General features: G+C 40.2%; 1 long non-coding RNA gene and 1 gene segment (V, D, J or C); one reads left to right on the top strand and one right to left on the bottom strand.

Moving 5' to 3' along the window:
* Positions 1-548: 548 nt before the first annotated feature.
* On the bottom strand, positions 549-16,449 carry LOC117087691. 2 transcript variants are annotated; one of them, XR_004438886.1, is made up of 3 exons: positions 8,558-8,569; positions 5,568-5,570; positions 549-679 (listed from the first exon to the last, which is right to left on the bottom strand). It is a non-coding gene; the product is annotated as an uncharacterized LOC117087691 (long non-coding RNA). The 2 variants fall into 2 exon arrangements; XR_004438887.1 differs by lacking the exons at positions 5,568-5,570; positions 8,558-8,569 and adding an exon at positions 16,437-16,449.
* Positions 16,450-17,804: 1,355 nt separating this feature from the next.
* On the top strand, positions 17,805-18,510 carry LOC117087697. The segment is given in 2 exon segments: positions 17,805-17,946; positions 18,116-18,510. Coding segments are annotated over 2 exon segments (444 nt in total).
* Positions 18,511-18,948: the final 438 nt, after the last annotated feature.

Genomic DNA, 18,948 nt, shown 5'->3' with positions numbered 1-18,948 from the left:
GACAAATTTGTGCTACCCTGGTCTTACCTGGGACACCAGGGACACTGAGCTGGTGCTCAGTTACTGACATGAGCCAGTTCTGCAGTTGTGCCCAGCCTGTCCCGTCCCCTCCTCATTTGCATGTTCTTAGAGCACATCGTCCTGACCTGCAGACTTATTAATAGGCTGGACAGACTTCATGCAGGAGTCAGACCCAGTCAGAACACAGCATGGACATGAGGGTCCCTGCTCAGCTCCTGGGGCTCCTGCTGCTCTGGCTCCCAGGTAAGGAAGGAGACACTAGCAGTTTACTCAGCCCAGTGTGCTCACTACTGCTTTACTATTCAGGGAAATTCTCTAACAACATGATTAATTGTGTGGACATTTGTTTTATGTTTCCAATTTCAGGTGCCAGATGTGACATTCAGATGACCCAGTCTCCATCCTCCTGTCTGCTTCTGTAGGAGACAGGGTCACCATTACTTGCCGAGCCAGTCAGGGCATTAGCAATTATTAGCCTGGTATCAGCAGAAACCAGGGAAAGTCCCTAAACTCCTGATCTATGCTGCATCCACTTTGCAAAGTGGGGTCCCATCAAGGTTCAGTGGCAGCGGATCTGGGACAGAATTCATTCTCACCATCAGCAGCCTGCAGCCTGAAGATTTTGCAGCTTATTACTATCAACAGCATAATAGTCACCCTCCCACAGTGTTACACACCAGAATATAAACCCCCAGGGAAGCAGATGTGTGAGGCTGGGCTGCCCCAGTTGCTCCTCCTTATGCCTCCATGGGCTGAGAATGTTCCTCAGATGCAGCCACACTCTGATGGTGTTGGTAGAGGAGGATATGAAGTCACCTCTGCATCCCAATTTCTTTTTTTTTTCTCAGTCCCAGCTGGACAGACATAACAATGCTGACTTTAATTAAGCAATGCCTGATTTAATAAATACAAAGATCATGACACCTGAAGAGTCTAGTTTATGACTTCAGTTGGAAATCATATAGCAGAGAAGAAGGCACTATAAATCTTCTAAGCAGAAATTGTCTTAATACATAGAATTACAGTCTAAAGTACTGAAGTCTAAATAAAATGTAGAGATAAATCTCCAAAATTAATGTTTTATTTGCTAAGAAATATTTGCCAAATGGGGCATACAGGAAAACTCAATGGTCTTCAATATGTTGGAAGAACAAAGAGAAGGTAGAGATTTTCGAAAAAGGGGAAATTATTACCTATTGTTTTTTGAGAAATTTTATTGACTCCAGTAAGGGTGGGAGCTGGCAAGCTCAGACTGGCAAGCAGTGTGGACGAATTGAATCTAGAATTATATTATCTCAGAAGCTGGGGTAAATTTTGATTTCAGGTTACATAAGCCAAAGCAGTGAAGCTTGTAGAGAATTTTGTTACTGAATGCAGGGATTCAGTGAAGATCCTGCTGCTCAGCACACAGAAAGCCAATCACTAAGACAATATAGTATTGCCAAGGAACAGGCGTTAATCAGGTGCTGCAGCCAAGGAGATGGGACACCATTTGCAAATGTATCCCTGAACTACTAAAATTAGGGTTTATATAGCAGGGAAGAAATGTGGGAAAACAGGAATTAAGGGGGGGTAAGGAAATTAATTTGGTCAACAGGAAGCAGGAGGTCAGTTAGGCAATCATGAGGGTAAAGGTGTCTGATGTCTCACTGTCCCAATTCAGTGATATATAACTTTCAGCTCCTTGATTGTATCTAGAGGCCTGATGGTTACTTTCCCGAAAAGGGAACTCAGATTAAAATGTAACTATCTTGAGTTTTAAGACTGGGGGAGTCAATTTCTATGTTTATTCAAAAAATCATAAATATTAGTACCATGGGATAATACGGGCTATTTAAATTGCATTCTAGAACAGTATTTTGTACCTGAGTGCCTTTCCTCCCTGGTTTCTTGGCTCTGTTGGATATGACAAGAATGATCGAATCCTATGATTAACTTTTATGCTACAACCTTTTAAAACCAAAGACGTAGTAGTCAGGAAGGTTGTTAGTAGAAGCAGGATTCTTTGGTGCTCCCTCAGAAAATAGAATGCGTCTGCCCCTGAAGTATGGACTATTAATCACGTGGTCCTCCGTCCTGTCTGAAAGCTTAAGGATCGGGGTGCTGCTGCTCTCAGCTTCCTACAGCGCTTTCTAGGTTTTACTCCAGTCCTCACTTCTGATCTTGTGTCTGTCTTAGGTAATCAATGGAGAGTATTGAGTCTTCCTTTTTTGACTTCCAAATCTCATGGGAGGGCTTCTTATTGGACAACTCTATCGGAAACAAGAGAGGCAAAAAGGGATATTTATGATAGTTAAAATGATTTTTCCCCTATGAGGCCACTTAAATAAATTATATTTAAAGCCACATGTTGAAAACATGTTCAGCTTTATTATTTTCTTATTAATGCAAATTTACATTTGCAAACATTTTCAGTATGATAAAGGTTGAAAACGTAATTATTTGTCCATGGAATCATAAAACACCTCTATAATTAAATGGGGTAAACATTTTCTAAAAAATTTGTACTCACTGAAATAAAGGAATATATTTAAAACATGTGAACCTATGTTAGAAATTATTGGACTTAAATTCACTGTGCAGTTTGGTATGGATGTTGTTCACTCCTGTGAACTGCCACAAGAATCTTGAGTCATGTGTAGTCACTGCTGTTCAGCAGTTGTCTTCAGACAATTGATATCTGTAGGCTGAAGATGAGTTCAGTGCCGTGCAGAGAAATCACTCAGCTGAGCCCTTCCTTGATCAGCCAGATGATTGTGAACATGAGCATCCATGAACATGAAAACAAATGTTTACTGTTATCAGCCACTGAGTGTGTATTTAACCAGTTTCAATCATTAATGCATGAAAGCCTACTGATACAGTATTTACACCTCTACCTGTATATACACACACACGTATTTTTTCTTAAATTGGTGGTGTAAAGGTGAATATTTAGTAATCAATTATAAAGTTATTAAGAGAAAATTAATGACAAAATTAAAACTAGTATTCAATAAAAAGTTAAAATTTACTTCATTTGTAAAAAATGTGCATACACATAAGATACATAAAACTGAATGTATATTTATTTGATAAAATTGGCTACAAATATATACGGTATTCATATTTAAGTGCCTTTATTCTATTATATATGCAATATATGCCTGTTTATAAAATTATTATCTAAATTGAATACATTTAAATAATTTTTGTTACATTCCATAAAAATTATATTCTGGTCCACAATAGTTCATACTCTTGCTACAGAATATTTATTTGTGCCTTTATTTTTAAAACTCTACCAAATGATTGTCCTAACATAAAATATTTTTCCAACCCAGTAGAGCTGCAAGGGTATAACTAGAGCAAATTTTGAGCAATGTTGAATATAACCATTACATCCTATGAAAGTCTTCGTTATGTTCATGCCCACAATGATGAATGCCAACTAGAGTTCTCACGTCAATGGATGCTGGATGGAGTCATATCAGTGCCATTGTCAAGGAAGTCCTGGAAATGTAAAAATCATAACAGTGGGTAATCTGCAAGGATTACATCGGATATCACATTGCAAAGAGAAGAGCATTTTACTTATGTGGCTTTTGGTTTTTGACAGACCATCAGGCCTTAAAGAATGCAACAGGATGATTGCATACAAAGCCATTCTGGAAGAGCTATGACTAGATGCTTCAAAAATGAGCCATAATAAAAGAAAATGCTTCCCAAGTGAATATTATAGAAATGCCATTAATGAGCAAGGGGATTTTAATAATGAGGACTATTCAAACATGAACTTCAGTCACCTTTCCTCACTTTCCCAGAGAGACTCATAAATCAAGTTATGGAGGTCCCTGTGGGGACTCAATAATATGATTTCAAGTAACTGAGATTTACAGGGCAACTGGTTCTTCTGAACACCTAATTTGCCAAGAAGAATGACCCCCCTAACATAGTACCACACATCAGGGCTCAGACTAACAATGGAGTCAGGTGATTCTAGTGTCACTGGGGCACCAGACTCAGATTTTGGACAGAAAAGTTTCCTGAAGCAGCCAACAGTTGTGCCTCTTTTTAATAGCAACTCCTTTTTGTTGTAGGAAACTGATAGGAGCTGAGTATCTCAGAGCTAGAGCACCAGGCGTGATGCTGCTACCTTAACTAACCATTCTCACTTTGGTGCCTACAAACACAATCGATAAAACTGGACAGGCCCAACAGATCCAAATTATTAAATGGAATGGTACAGTCAGAATCAGCCCTAACCAGGATCCCATAGGATCCATGTGCCCCATGAAGAAATGGTAAGCTTTCTAGAAGGGAACAAATGACCCACAGGGAACTATTTAGCTCTCCTTTGGCCACATAGAGTCAAAGATTCAGAGACATGCATGTAGACACTATCCAGCCAGGGGATGGGTCTTTTGACTGACACTGAACAAGGACATTCTGCCAATGGGACAAACTATATGGAATGATAGTAGCCTTATAGGCTGCCCCAACACTATATTTTGCTCCATTTCCACTAAATCATGGGCCATTGTCTACAAACCAGCCACCTGGTCAGGAAAATAGCAACTGAGTGACTAAACTATTAAAGGATCCCCTGTATAGGAAAAAGGACTACGGCAACAGTTTGCTTCCTGGACAGCTAAATATATGTCACTCAATAGATGTTGGGGCTACCATGGCCACCCTTGAGAGGACTCTATGTCATGTTTTTGGATATTCATGAGATTTCACTCTGACCAAGAAACACCCTCAGTGCTAACATGACACGGGCACACATGTCCAACATGACAATAGGCACACTCTCATGGAACACAATAGACGTTCTATGCAATTACCAACACCCTCCACTGTCTGCTGTACCAGGATAAACACCTCACGTATCTTAGAAATACAATTAGAGGTGATCATAAAGCAGGCTCACTGGTTGTAAACAACGGGGCATCTGAAAGATTCTCCTTCCACCTATTTAACATCATAGTCACTACTTTGTGGAGTCTTATCCTCCTGCCAGTGGTAGTAGCTTTCCTTGGCCAATGAACTGCACTCTTACTATGGCTTAATAACCTACACTGAGATTGGGTAAGTCAAGGTGCTTCATCAATCTGTAAAGATAAATCTCCACCTCCAGTTCAGGGAAGTTGGTGGGCATATGCAATATGCTAGCTTTGCTAAGGGGGATGTCTAGGTGGTGGGGTACCTGCAAGACAGTTCTCCAATGACCTGACTGACTTAGTTCTCTCCACTTTCTTGCTTATTTTAAGAGTTCTCAAGAATAATTGTAGAATGTGCTGGAATTGTAATATCCTGAGATAGAGAGGAACTGACTGAACAGACTACCTGTGCTCTATATCATTTTCCCATAGAATAGAATGCCCTTTAACCTGTGTGTCTTGTTAACCCAGGATATAAAACCCAGAGTGGCTGCTTTCCCAGGTTCCTGAGCTGTAGTGAAAGGGGGGGACACATAGTCGACTCCATCAGCTCCACATGGCTTTCCTGTGCCTTGGGGAACTGACCCATAGTGTTCTCTTGCTGCTTCTCTGTAAATGATAAACCCACTTCATGTAACTCGCTGTTGGGGGTTCTGTTCCCCAAGCTTAAGTACGTTGGTAACCAGTACACAGTGAACCTGCTTCAAAGATGTCACTGACATAGAGAGAACTGAAATGGAGGTTATTGGGGGTAGGGATAGAGGAAATGGTGGGGGAGTATTGTTTAAGTGGGATAGATATCAATTTTTAGAAGATGAGTTCTGGAGTTAGTATCAGTAATAATAGCAGAACAAAATGAATATACTTAATGCCATTTCACTGCACTCTTAATAATGGCTTAGACAATTTTATGTTCTCTGTATTTACTATAGTTAAAAAATTAACATCTTGATTATAATATTGTTGGCTCAGAAGACGTTGCTTTATTTTCTAATTTTCTCACCAAATGTTCATATATAATTACTTTATGATGTCATTGTTCACACATTTTAACAAATTGTGTGTGTGTGTGTGTGTGTATTTTGTAGACATGTGGTCTCCCTCTTGCCCAGGCTGGCATCAATTCTTGGCCTTATGTGATTCTTCCTCCTCACTTCTCAAAGAGCTGAGATAACAGGTCTGAGACCGAGCACTTGGCACAAGAAACAATTTATCAGAATATTTCATAGGAGACCTCTTCAAAACGTATATTCTATTGCAGTCACCTCCAAAGCAGTCTTCTAAGCCATGTTTCTGACACAAGAGCACTTCTCCCTCTATGAGGGACATCCCCTCAGCATGAAGTCACACAGACACATAAGAGAATGAGGCAAGGAGTTAATCCATCTTTATGAGTGGAAAATCACTGCAAAGATCTGGCATTAATAGGGTTTAGGTGTTGCACCACTTCTCCACTAGTGAAAAACCCTCTGATTTCTCTTCCTGGATTGTTTTCTCCAAGGTTTTCTAATATTTAATGCTAGAGTTGACATTAGAAGCTTTTTATCCTGAGTCTAATTGAATGCTATTTCACTCAAAATGTATTGCCTTAAGAAGTATGATTAAAAATATTGAATAATGCCTGTTACTACTACCTACAGTCCCTTTAGATTTCCTGTTATCATCCTAATATCATGACTTAGGAAAAGCTTTGAAAGAGGTTTAGACAATATTGATTCTGATCTCAATACACTGATATATGTCAAGCACCCACAAAAGTCAAGAAAATTGTAAGAAAAACATGACTTAATGATCATTAGCCATTCTGGTCACTGTTGAGTGAAGATTAAGAAAAAGTCTTAAAAACAAGTAGCTGAAACATTGAGAACTCTCATGAATTCTGAGTAGAGATGTAAAATGGTACAACTACTTTGAAAAACAGTTTGGCAGAGTATTAAACACTCACTGTAAGACCCAGTAACTGCACTCTTAGGTATTTGCCCAAAAGAAGTAAAGAATATTCATGCAAAGCCTTGTATAATAATGTTCATGGTAGTTTTATCCATAATAGCCCAAAGTGGAAACAACCCACATGGCCATCAGCAGGTGGTGGGATACACCGTGAAATTACTAAACAGCTAAATAGTATTCAAAAGTAAAGAGGAACACCTCATGAGGACACAGGATGACATGAATGAGCCTCAGAAACAACTATGCTGCACAAAGATCACCAGCCAAAAAAGAACATGTGTTATAATCCATTTATGTGAAATTCTTAAAAACAAGTGGTAACTATACTAACAATAAGCGGACCAAGGATTTTCTGTTCTATGAGTTGGAAAGCAAGTTGATTTCTGAAGAGCAGGACAAAATGTTTTGGAATTATAGAAATGTTCTGTGTATTGATTTTGGAGGTGCTTATAAGAATGCATATATTTATAAAAGTTTGTTCAATAGTACATTTAAAATCAGTGTATTTGATTGGAAATTTTTTTTACTGGTTAACAGTAAATAGTAATTACAAATCCAATTAAGTAACATTATCTTCACATCTTTTATTCTTGCAGTGTACTGGAAGCTACGTGAGCCGAAAGTTCTTCTGGTAGATAATCTCAGCTTGACACTAAAGAACTATCTATCTTCTGGCAAGATCTCTCTTTTCTAGGTATTTTTGGAATTTTATTCTATAAAATGTAAATATATTTCACAGATTAAATTGAAACAGTAGGCTTTTAATACACATTTTTTATTTATTTTATCCCCTGATATATATGTTTGGTTTGCAGTTTTGGCATTGGCTTCCTGCTAATTATGTTTGTGCAATGATTTAAGGCAGAACACTTGGTTCTAAGAATTTTCCTGTTCTGTCAACCTTAGGAAGTCAGAGTCACATTGTTCTATGGCCCAAACCAGGCCTTTGAGGCTCACTGTTGGCCACCCCACTGAGGTTCCAGGATTTTCTGCATTGGTCAGCCCCTGGATATTCCAGGGTTCCCTGGCATTTGGTGTGGGGACACTCCTAGGCTGATACTCGGGTACTCTGGGTTTTCAGCATTTGGTATTGTTGGCCGCTCCCTGGATGCTCCAGGGTTTCCAGCATTAACATTCCTCCTAGGATTGTGGATTGGAGCCTCACCCTACACCCTACTGGAACCTTGGTTTGCCTTCTCTTGTTCTCTGCCCTAAGGTTACCATTTTCTGTAATGGTATTTTGTTTTCTTGTTGTCACATTATTTATACCTTTTCTTCTACATTTTACTTAATAAAAATACTGCTTTAAAGCCAGGCACAGTGGCTTATTCCTGTAATCCCAAAAGTTTGGGAGGCTGAGGTTAGCAGATCATTTGAGGTCAGGAGTTCAAGATGAGCCGGGCCAACACGGTGAAACCTGTCTCTACTAAAAATACAAAAAGTGAGCCAGATGTGGTGGTGCCTGCATGTAATTCCAGCTACTTGGGAGGCTGAGGCATGAGAATCGCTTGAACCCAGGAGGAGAAGGTTGCAGTGAGCCGAGTTCCCACCACTGTACTCAATCCTGGGTGACAGATTGACACACTGTCTCAAAAAATAATAATAATAAATAAAATAATAAAAATACTGCTTTAGTCATATTTTGTTTACTAACAATTGCTTACAATCCACTTTCATAATGTCTTGCTACCTCTACTTACATCTTCTATACAGGAAGTGGAAATCTGAGACAAGAGTAATGATGGCATTGTCACTTTCCCTCTTGTTGGACTTAGAAAACTTTATGTGTCCAGTAGAAATCCTTGTTAGATGAGGGGACAATGGCGAGCATCACAGAGGACTTGCCACTAGGGTATCTATTTTGGCAATTGGAGCAAATTCAAATTCAACTTAAAGAAAAAGAAACTCATTTTCTATCACAACTCTGCTTAGGTTCAACACAAATTAGAAAACCAACAGACTTGTCTTAAACATGGTTCCATACATTATAATGCTATTTTACAATTAGACTTATTCTGTAAAAAAAGAAAAAAAATGGTCCCTTGTGTACATGCTTTTATGGCCCTTTACTCCCTCCTGTTATTTCCAGACACCAGGAAACCACACGTTGAGGATCTGCTCCAAGCTGCTCTCCCTAGATGGCCTACATGGCCTCCCCAGAGTCTCCTCAGTCGCCCAGGTCTGAGGGAGGTCCCACCAGTTCTCTAATCTATGATTTTAACCTAAGGCCATCAAGCACCCCTTCCCCTTATCCAGCTAGCACCTGCCTAAACTGCTTGCTATGAGACCTTAAACTCGTAAGAATCACTCTTAAACACGGCCTTTAAGTTTTCAACAACAGGGACAGGACCAAAGAGGTGGAGATAAAAAAAAAAAAAAGAAAAAGAAATAGCCAAAAGCACAATTATTAGCAGCTGCTTTAAAATCCTGCCACCTCAGGGCTCCCCATCCCAAGAAAGTGTTATAAGATCAGTGTCTAGGATGCCCACATGAGAGTCTCCAATGTATCAGCCTTTCAGCCAGAATCAGTGTGCCTACTATTAATATAAACAAAAGGGACATTAACAATAAGAATGTCTTAAGTGTCCCTGGTGGGAGAGGAAATGGCTCCCCGTCAATACTAGAACTAACCTTCTTTCACTAGCCCCAAATAGCTGCCTTGCTCTAGCAAAATTGATACAGTTCCGATGATTGGAGGAACATCAGTGTCCTTAGCCTCACGCCAATTTAGATAAAACAACACCGACACATGTAGAGTGGTTTTAAAGAGTGGAGAGTTTAATAGGTAAGAAAGAAGGAAGAAGCTCCCTTACTCAGAGATGGAGGGAGGGTGGCTCCAAGCAGAGACAGAAAACCCAAAGCGTGGCTGAAAACAGCCAGTAACATGAGGAGGCTGGAGGAGGCGGTGTCTGATGTGCATAGGACCCAGGGGATTGTTTTGACCAGGTATGTCATTTGCATAGCTGCAAAAAGCTGGCCCTCCCACCCTAGCCTTTTAATATGCAAAGGCAGGACACAGTGATGTTCTACACTCATGGGGATATATGGGGGTGGCCATGTTGCCAGTCATACGCGGGGACAAGAAGACTGCAGGAATTGCCATGTTTGGGTGGACCCAGTTTCTGACGGTCTGTATTTGCATATCAAAGCTTGCCAGCCTGGCTCTAAGAGCTGGGGCTTTCCTTCTAGAAAAGAAACATTTCTGGAGCTGCTTTAAAAAAAAACAAAAATGTCCCAAGAACCCCCTTTCCTCTTTATCTGCCTAAAATAATTTCTTAATAATTCCTCTAACAAAATTACCAGGAGTCCCAGACCCTTAACCTGATGGACAGCTTTTTTACTGGTGGAAAAGTGGACATTGGAACATCTTTCTGGTGTCTCCATTGCTGAGTGAGCTCTCTAGTGGCTCATGAACTCTGGGGTCTCCCTTTGAGCAACGTGGTGCACCCCCTTGTTTCCTTATTTCATGTTTTGCTATCCCCTTCCCTACCTCTTCCTCTATTGTGGCAAACAAAGTTTAGCCAGGTTGACAGGTCTTGGTTTTGTAAATAACTTGGATTCAGCTGTTTTGTATAAGTCACTTAGTTTGTGAGGTATGTTTTGTGTCTACCGTGCTATCAAATTGACTTATAAATAAAAGACCACTCATAGTCTATACCTGTTAGTTTGAAAAGAATGCTGTCTTTTCTAAAATTTAACATTAAGATTTGTACTAAGGCAAGCCACTAATGTCGGTAGGCTTTAAAATGGTTAAAATGACTTTAACTAGTGAGCTTTTTGTATAGCTAAAATCATAAAAATTGTAGAATGGTTTTCATCTATAGAATGCCAATGAAGCAGCCTCCTTGTCTGGGGTAAATACCAAGGTTCTTGCTCTCACAGCCAAGGAGATCGAGGTCACACTCACACACACACACACACACTCACAGAGTGAGTTTGGAGCAAGAGTTTAATAGCAAAAAGACAAGAATAGCCCTCCATCACAGAGAGGGGTCTCGAGCAGGCTGCCAAGTCATAGTAAAAATGTCAGGGTTGTATGAATAGGCTAGTGAGGAGGAGTGTCTTATCTTCCCAAGGCCTGAAGATTTAGTTGGGACCAGTTGTTCTATCTGTATAGGGCAGAGTTGTCTATTAGCTTTTACTCTTAGCCTATGTTTCTTTGTTTTGCTTATCTGGGAGGGCAAGTTTCTGTGTCTGTTTCCAGACATCTTGCAGCTCTAGGCATTACCCCAGTCTGCTTTTAGCTTCCCTATCTTAGTGTGCCTAGAGGGAAAGGAATATGCTTATTAGGTGCCCTGTTTTACAGGGGCTCATTGTATAAGTGTGAAGCTTGGTGATTACCCAGGAGACTCCCCCTACTTCCCTTCTGTGCCCCAGCTGTCTAATCTGTGTTTTACAGTCTGAACTTTCAGGCTACCTTTTGTTGGAAAAGAAACTATTTCTTTGAGCTGCATGACATTAGAAAGGGGGTTATTTTTGAGCTGCGTTCCATTAGAAGGAAAGTTTTCTGCTGGGGCTCGCTTTACCCTCACTGTCCACCTGAATAATTTCTTTCTGCCTCCTACAACACCAATGTCTAGTGGGCAGCTTATCATTTCTTGCTCCCTAGGTATATGTCAAATGTGTCAAACAAATGCAATATTTACTGGGAAAATAATTTTTGTCTAATTTGGAAGTTATTAAAAGAGAGGTTCAAAATATGAGAAAACCAGTAAATAAAGTGAGATATGAGGAGAGTTATAGGTGGAAGATGTATGTTTTTTCAGGGAAGGATGTAAAGGAAGAGTAACTTTGTGTGAAAAAGGATCTTGTATGATAAATTCTTATCCTAGAGTAAAATGACTAAGTTTCTAGGAAAGGTATCGTATAGGTGAAGTTAGAAAGTGTATGTTAGAAAGCATGTTATAAGGAGTCTGTGTAAGTCAAGGTAAGGTTTGTGAACAGAAATTTATGAAAGAAATTTTGTGTATGATTAAGCCTGCTATAATTGAAAAATTGTGTGTGGTAGACTTTCTAGAAAATGGTCTGCATATTGAAACTGGGTTTCTTTGTTATTAATTTGCTAAATTACATAAAATTTTGTTTTTGAAGCTGGGTGCAGTGGCTTGTTCCTGTAGTCCCAGTACTTTAGGAGGCCAAGGTGGTTTGATCGCTTGAGGTCAGGAGTTCAAGACCAGCCTGGTCCATGGTAAAACCCCGTCTCTACTAAAAATACAAAAATTAGCCAGAAGCAATGGTACATACCTGTAATCCCAGCTACTTGGGAGGCTGAGGCAGGAGAATGACTGGAATCCAGGAGGCAGAGGTTGCGGTCAGTCAAGATCGCGTCACTGCACTCCAGCCTAGGTGACAGAGTGAGACTCCATCTCAAAAAAAAAAAAAAAGACAGAAACTTTTGATTTTGATACAATAGCGAGTTTCTTTTAAAACTTCTGAGATTTGTGTCTTAGAGATTCAACTGTTGTGTTTGTTACTTTGAGCTTGTTCTCCCTTTTAAAGGGCCTGGAATCATTGCTGTCTCCTTTAGCTTCTTCATCAGCTCCTGTGACTTTTTCACCTCCAGTTCTGACTGTTGTTGTGGTTCTGATGCTAAAGTGTTTTGTCTTAGAGGTCTGTGGAAGCAATGTTTTCCCCCACTATAGCATTATTCTATGTACTTAATTTTTCTTAACACATATAACCTTATTTGGGGCTTTATTTTTTTATTTTTATACTGTTGTCAGGGATGTGTGTTCTCTGGAAGCTCTAATTTCTTGCCTCATCCAGCTCTGGTGGCTGCCAGCATTTGTTGGCTTGTTGCTGCATCACCTAATCTCTGCCACTGTGGTCACATTGCTTTCTGCTCTTCTGTCTGTATCAAGTTTTCCTCTTTCTTATAAAAGCAGTAGCATTTCAGGCCCAACCAGGTAATTCAGGATAATCTCCATTTCAAGATGCTTAATTTAATATGGTCTGCCAAAATATTTTTTCCATGTGACATTCACAGGTTCTAGGAATTAAGATGTGGGTATCTTCTGGGAGCTATAGTTCAGCCTACCACAAACTTCGTTGCATTATATATTTAACAACTTTTAGTAAGAAATCATCAAAATCATTTTAAATAATAAAATAAATATCCTCCTCAACCCCTCAGTCTCTCTGATTCCTTATCAATCCTGCTACAATACTGCTTTAAAATATTTTTTTTTTTTTTCTTTGAGATGGAGTCTTGCTCTGTCACCCAGGCTAAAGTGCAGTGAGGGTGATCTCGGCTCCCTGCAACCTCTGCCTCCTGGGTTCAAGTGATTCTCCTGCCTCAGCCTCCCAAGAAACTGGGACTACGGGTGTCTGCCACACATCTGGATAATTTTTTATATTCGTAGTAGAGACAGGGTTTCAGCATGTAAGCCAGAATGGTCTAGATCTCCTGACCTCATGATCTGCCCACTTAAGGGCTAATGAGTGCCTGCCCACCTCCATTCTGTCTGGCCTAGGATATTTAATTGGCTATAAATTTTTTGATTCCAAGCCTTTTGTCCAAAGGAACTACCAAAGAAATCTTAAGAAATCTAATTCAGGCCATGGTGGGAAACAGGGAGTCAGACACACCTCTTTCTACCCCTATTTGAAATGTAGGCCAGATTCAAAAGGCCTTTTAAAATTTTGAAAATAAAATAGTGCCCTTTTCCACAAAAGAAAATAATAGCTTCTTTGTTCAGCCAGAAGACTTACTCTTACTAAAAACTTAAAAAGAAGAAACTGGCTGGGTGCGGTGGCTCACACCTGTAACCTCAACATTTTGGGAGGCTGAGGTGGGTGGATGACTTGAGGCCAGGAGTTCAAAACCACCCTTGCCAACATAGGGAAACCACACCTCTGCTAAAATTACAAAAAATTAGCCTCACATCATGGTACATACCTGTAATCCAAGCTACTCAGGAGGGTGCGGCATGAAAATAGCTTGAAACTGGGAGTCAGAGGTTGCAGTGAGCCCAGCCGGGATTGTGCCACTGCACTCCAGCCTGGGAAACAGAGTGAGACTCTGTCTCAAAAAACAACAACAAAAAGGATCCCCCAAGAATCAATAATAACCAAAATAAGGGGGCCCTTATCAGATATTCTTAATTACTCCAAATACTGCTAGGCTTCAGGAAGTCACTAGTTGGGTACAGCTATCCAGGATTAAACATGTTTCTTACGAGGTCCTGCAGGCACAAAAGGTGGACACCACAACCTCCATTTATAAAACCTAGAAAACTTAAGGCTGTTGTTTTGCAAACACATAGATTAATAATGTGGTTCTGTGGTTGAGCATAGGAGCATTAAATTTTCTCTCTCTTCCAATTATAATTTTCTTGCTTAATCTTCTAGCAAAGTTTATATCTTCTAAATTTCATGTAAAGATGATATGGTCTGTCACAAGGCTTCCAATCCATTCTGTCTTCTCACCCCATAAATGAAAGCATCCTGCCATTGGGCCCCTTCGTTCAGGTATCAAAGATTATTACTCCTCAAATGGCAGGGAAGGTCTGCACCCATAAAGTCAGCAGGAAGCACTTACAGAAAATGGTCTCTGCACTTCTGCAGTCCCCTTAAGTTTAAGGAGGAGTATCTAATTTCTGAGGGCAATGAGATAGGAGGTAGGTGGAACTCAACCCTGGAAGACTGGCTAAAACAAGAAAGAGGCACTGGAAGCACCTGTCCATAAGACACGCCCACCAGTGTCATATCAGTTTACCATTGCCATGGCAACATCTGAAAGTTACTGCTCCACAAGAGCAGTCACAGAGCTGTAACCGCCACCTCAGTAAAGCCGTTTCCTTCCACCACCTGCTTACGCTGCGCTCCTTCCTGAGGGAGACCAAGAACTTGCCCTGCACCACTTTTGTCAAGTTAGTTGACACAAAATTACTCATAATGTCCTCTCTTAAATTTTTACTTTTATAGACTGTGTAATGACTTTCTCCTTTCTATTTATAATATTGTGTTTTGTGTCCTTTTTCTTTCCTCCTTCTTTGTACAGCCTTCATCAAGCAGTCACAGGCTTCAATTCAATTATTTCCTGGTGGTAATATGACTCATGAGAAATGCTGATTCTTCTGGGTATGAGGCCATTCACCCATTTTTTTTGAGACGGAGTCTCACTCTCTCACCAGGCTGGAGTGCAGTGGCATGATCTTGGCTCCCTGCAAGCTCGACCTCCCGGTCTCAAGCGATTCTCCTGCCTCAGTCTCCCAAGTAGCTGGAACTATAGACATGCACCACAACGCCCAGCTAATTTTTGTATTTTTATTACAGACGGGATTTCACCATGTTGGCCAGGATGGTCTTGATCTCTTGACCTCGTCCCACCCACCTAACCTCCCAAAGTGCTGGAATTACAGGGGTGAGCCACCACACTTGGCCCACTCACCATTTTGTTAATTAATACAGTGGAAAATATTGTGACATAAGTCTCTGCTTCACAAACTGATCACTGTCAAACATCATTTACCAACCAATACAGAGTTTTTCTGTTCCTCACTGGTATAATTCACATACGAGTAGAAATCTCAAGTTTAAACTGTGGATTTGCACTTTACCACTTGGTATATTAAAGAAGGTGAATAATATTAATACATCATCAGTAAGGCTGAGCACAGTGCCTCCCACCTGTAATCCCAGCACTTTGGGAGGCCGAGGCAGGCAGATCACCTGAAGTCAGGAGTTTGAGACCAGCCTGGCCAACATAATGAAACCCCATCTCTACTAAAAATACAAAAATTAGCCAGGTGTGGTGGCAACACCTGTAATCCTAGCTACTTGGGAAAAAATAGACTATTCCTAATGAAACTACTTGGAAGACTGAGGCAGGAAAAGTCCTTGAATCAGGGAGACAGAGATTGTGGTGAGCCAAGATCGCACCACTATACTCCAGCTTGGGTGACAGGGCGAGTCTGTCTCAAAAAAAAAAAGAAAATTGTAATGTTGAATTTAAACATTTATTTGACAAGAAGTTCATAGTTCCTTCTCTCTAAAATAATGTAATGATTCAGGAATGAGCCTGGTTTGATGCCTCTCTCCCCAATATGATACAAGTGTGGCATAAATCTATGAAAAATTCCATTTCCCTGTGCCTACAACAACTACCTGGGATTGAAAACTTCTTCTCTTACTGTAGTCCTTTCATCTACACCCAGTTCCACCTAATCTGTGACTCAAAACAATACTTGTCAGAAAAGACCTTGGAAAGAGCAAAAAAGACTTCCGTAGAGGTGTCAGAGATTCCTGCACCACCATCTGTCCATCTCTAGAAGCGGTTATGAGTCTGAGGAAGAGCAGAGCTTGTAAATCTACCTGCTTTCACTCCTACTGTATTTCCTAACAACAACAACCACAACAACAGCCGTAACATCACAGGACAAACCTCTACTACTTCCAAGGCTTTTATCTCAGTAAATCTCTCCCTCTATCTCAGGCAGCTGGAAGATTTGATACTCATACAAATAGTGCTGTAGCTTTCTGTTCATAATTGGAAAAGCAGACAAGACCCAATGTAATACAGGCATTCCTTAAGCCAGTTACCATTCAGTTTTGGATCATCACTGCACACATATACCCAGCATAGGTCTAATATATATGTAAAAATCCATGAAGCAAGAGTTACAATATCTTGTGTTTTCTATTGTATTGTATTTTTCCTCTTATATCGTCTTCTCCTATTTGTCACTAAAAAAAAAAATCTGTTCAAATCAGTCTAAATTAAATATTGGATCATAGGTAGATAAAATATTTTATTTCATAACACATTGACCAAATGAATAAGTTTCTTTGCAAGACACAGTCCACATTTCCAAGATAACAAGCCTGAAAAAATTATACTTGAGTGAGCCCATAAGTAATGATGGTAGCTTGTCCTTATTGTCAGTCCTGGGACAAGAATAACACAAAAGATAACAAGGTAGAATCAAGATTACGTAAGAAAGAAGAACAACAACAGGACATGGCAACCTTTCATGGGGTAACATTTTGATAATGGATGATAAGAAGTAATGCATTAGACAGGGATGGATGGGAATGATTGAAGTTCTGAGTACTTTAGCACAGATTAAGACCAAATCATTAGGATTTTAAGAGTTGTGTACAGTTACTGAAAAAAAAGCCCTAGAATTTAATATGACTGCAGATAAAGCATTCTTGGATTAGATTTAAGACTATTTTCCATGCTAAGTGTAAGTATATTTATGATAATGATGACTGTAGTGCTGAATACTCAATCAATAAAAACAAAATTAATTGCCCCATAATGTCCTGAATACTATCGTAAGTGTTTCATCTTATTTTCTTTAAACTGTCTACAGCACTGTAAGGTAAGTACCACTATTGTCACAGTTACACAGACATGGAAACTGAGACACAAGGAAGTGAAGCTACTTGGTCAATTTCAAGCAATCGGCAAGCCATAGAGCATCTATGTCAGGGCCTGCCAGGACATGGGACCGTAAACAGAAGTTTTTCACTTTTAACTCAAAGAGGGTATGTGTCTGGGTTAATGGAAAGCTTCATGACCCTCAGAAAACATTATTAACAAGCAAATGAAAGGTGTATCTGGAAGATTAAGTTCTAACTGACTCTTCACTTCAGTAGAACCAATAATGCACTTAGGGAGATGACTGGGCATATTGAAGACAGGAAGAGAGAAATGAAAGCACAGCCTTTTATATTGTTCTTAGCAGTCTTGTGCCAAACATCATCTGGCTGAATTTAGGTGACTGAGGAGAAGAAAGACACAGGGATGAAATTCTGTGATCACAAGGGAGAAGTTCTACACTCAGACTGAACCAACAGACTTTTCTGACCTGACAACCAGGGAGGCGCAGGATGCTCAATTCAGAGAGGAAGAAGCAGGTCTCTGCAGCCAGAAGCCCAGCTCCCATCCCAGCTGCTTTGCATGTCCCTCCCAGCTGCCCTACCTTCCAGAGCTCATATCAATGCCTGGGTCAGAGCTCTGGGGAGGAATTGCTCAGTTAGGACTCAGAGGGAACCATGGAAGCCCCAGTGCAGCTTCTCTTCCTCCTGCTACTGTGGCTCCCAGGTGAGGGGAACATGAGGTGGTTTTGCACATCACTGAAAACTCCTACCACCTCTGCTCTGCAAGAAATATAATTAAAATTCAATATAGATCAACAAATTTGCCTTTACTCAAAGACAGTGGTCTTGATCTAGATTATATGAGTGCATTTCTGTTTTCTTTCCAATTTCAGATACCACCGGAGAAATTGTGATGACACAGTCTCCAGCCACCCTGTCTTTGTCTCCAGGGGAAACAACCACCCTCTCCTGCAGGACCAGTCAGAGTGTCGGCAGCAAGTTAGCCTGGTACCAGCAGAAACCTGGGCAGGCTCCCAGACTCCTCATCTATGGGGCATCCAGCAGGGCCACTGGCATCCCAGCCAGGTTCAGTGGCAGTGGGTCTGGGATAGACTTCACTCTCACCATCAGCAGCCTGGAACCTGAAGATTTTGCAGTTTATTACTGTCAGGAGACTAGTAACTTATCTCCCACAGTGATTCAACATGAAACAAAAACCTCAACAAGACCATCAGTGTTTACTAGATTTACCAGCTGCTTCCTTTATAGACAGCTAGTGTGGTTTTAGCATCTCTGTTCTATTTGGACATTTTTGTGGTTCTAAAAAAAAAAAAACCTTGAACAATTTGCACTCTGATTCTTGGACTCTTTTCAACTGAGGCAGCAGAATCCCAGGTTTCCAGAAATAATGTCTCACTGTATGAATCCTTAAATAGCCTCAGTGGTTCTTCACTTTATCAGTAAAAGTAGGTCAGTGCATACTACACCGCTCCATTTGAATTCTGCAACATTCTAAATAGTAGAAAATTCTATTTGTTTATCCAAATAGTTGACTTGGTAAAAGCGATTCATGTGAAGATACTACCATGGCTGAATAAATCCCATTCTTTTTCTTTCTTCAGGCTGTCAACATTTCAGTGGCAAATAGTTATTATAGAACCATTTGCCATTTAAAAGTGAACTAAATTATTTATTCAATTTTCTCTATGATGCAGTAGACTGTAAA

Source organism: Trachypithecus francoisi, unplaced genomic scaffold (genome assembly GCF_009764315.1).
Source record: "Trachypithecus francoisi isolate TF-2019V2 unplaced genomic scaffold, Tfra_2.0 Contig00680, whole genome shotgun sequence".
Classification (NCBI taxonomy): Eukaryota; Metazoa; Chordata; class Mammalia; order Primates; family Cercopithecidae; genus Trachypithecus; species Trachypithecus francoisi.
The sequence above is the reverse complement of the archived record's forward strand: the minus strand, read 5'-3'. Positions and strand labels throughout refer to the sequence as shown.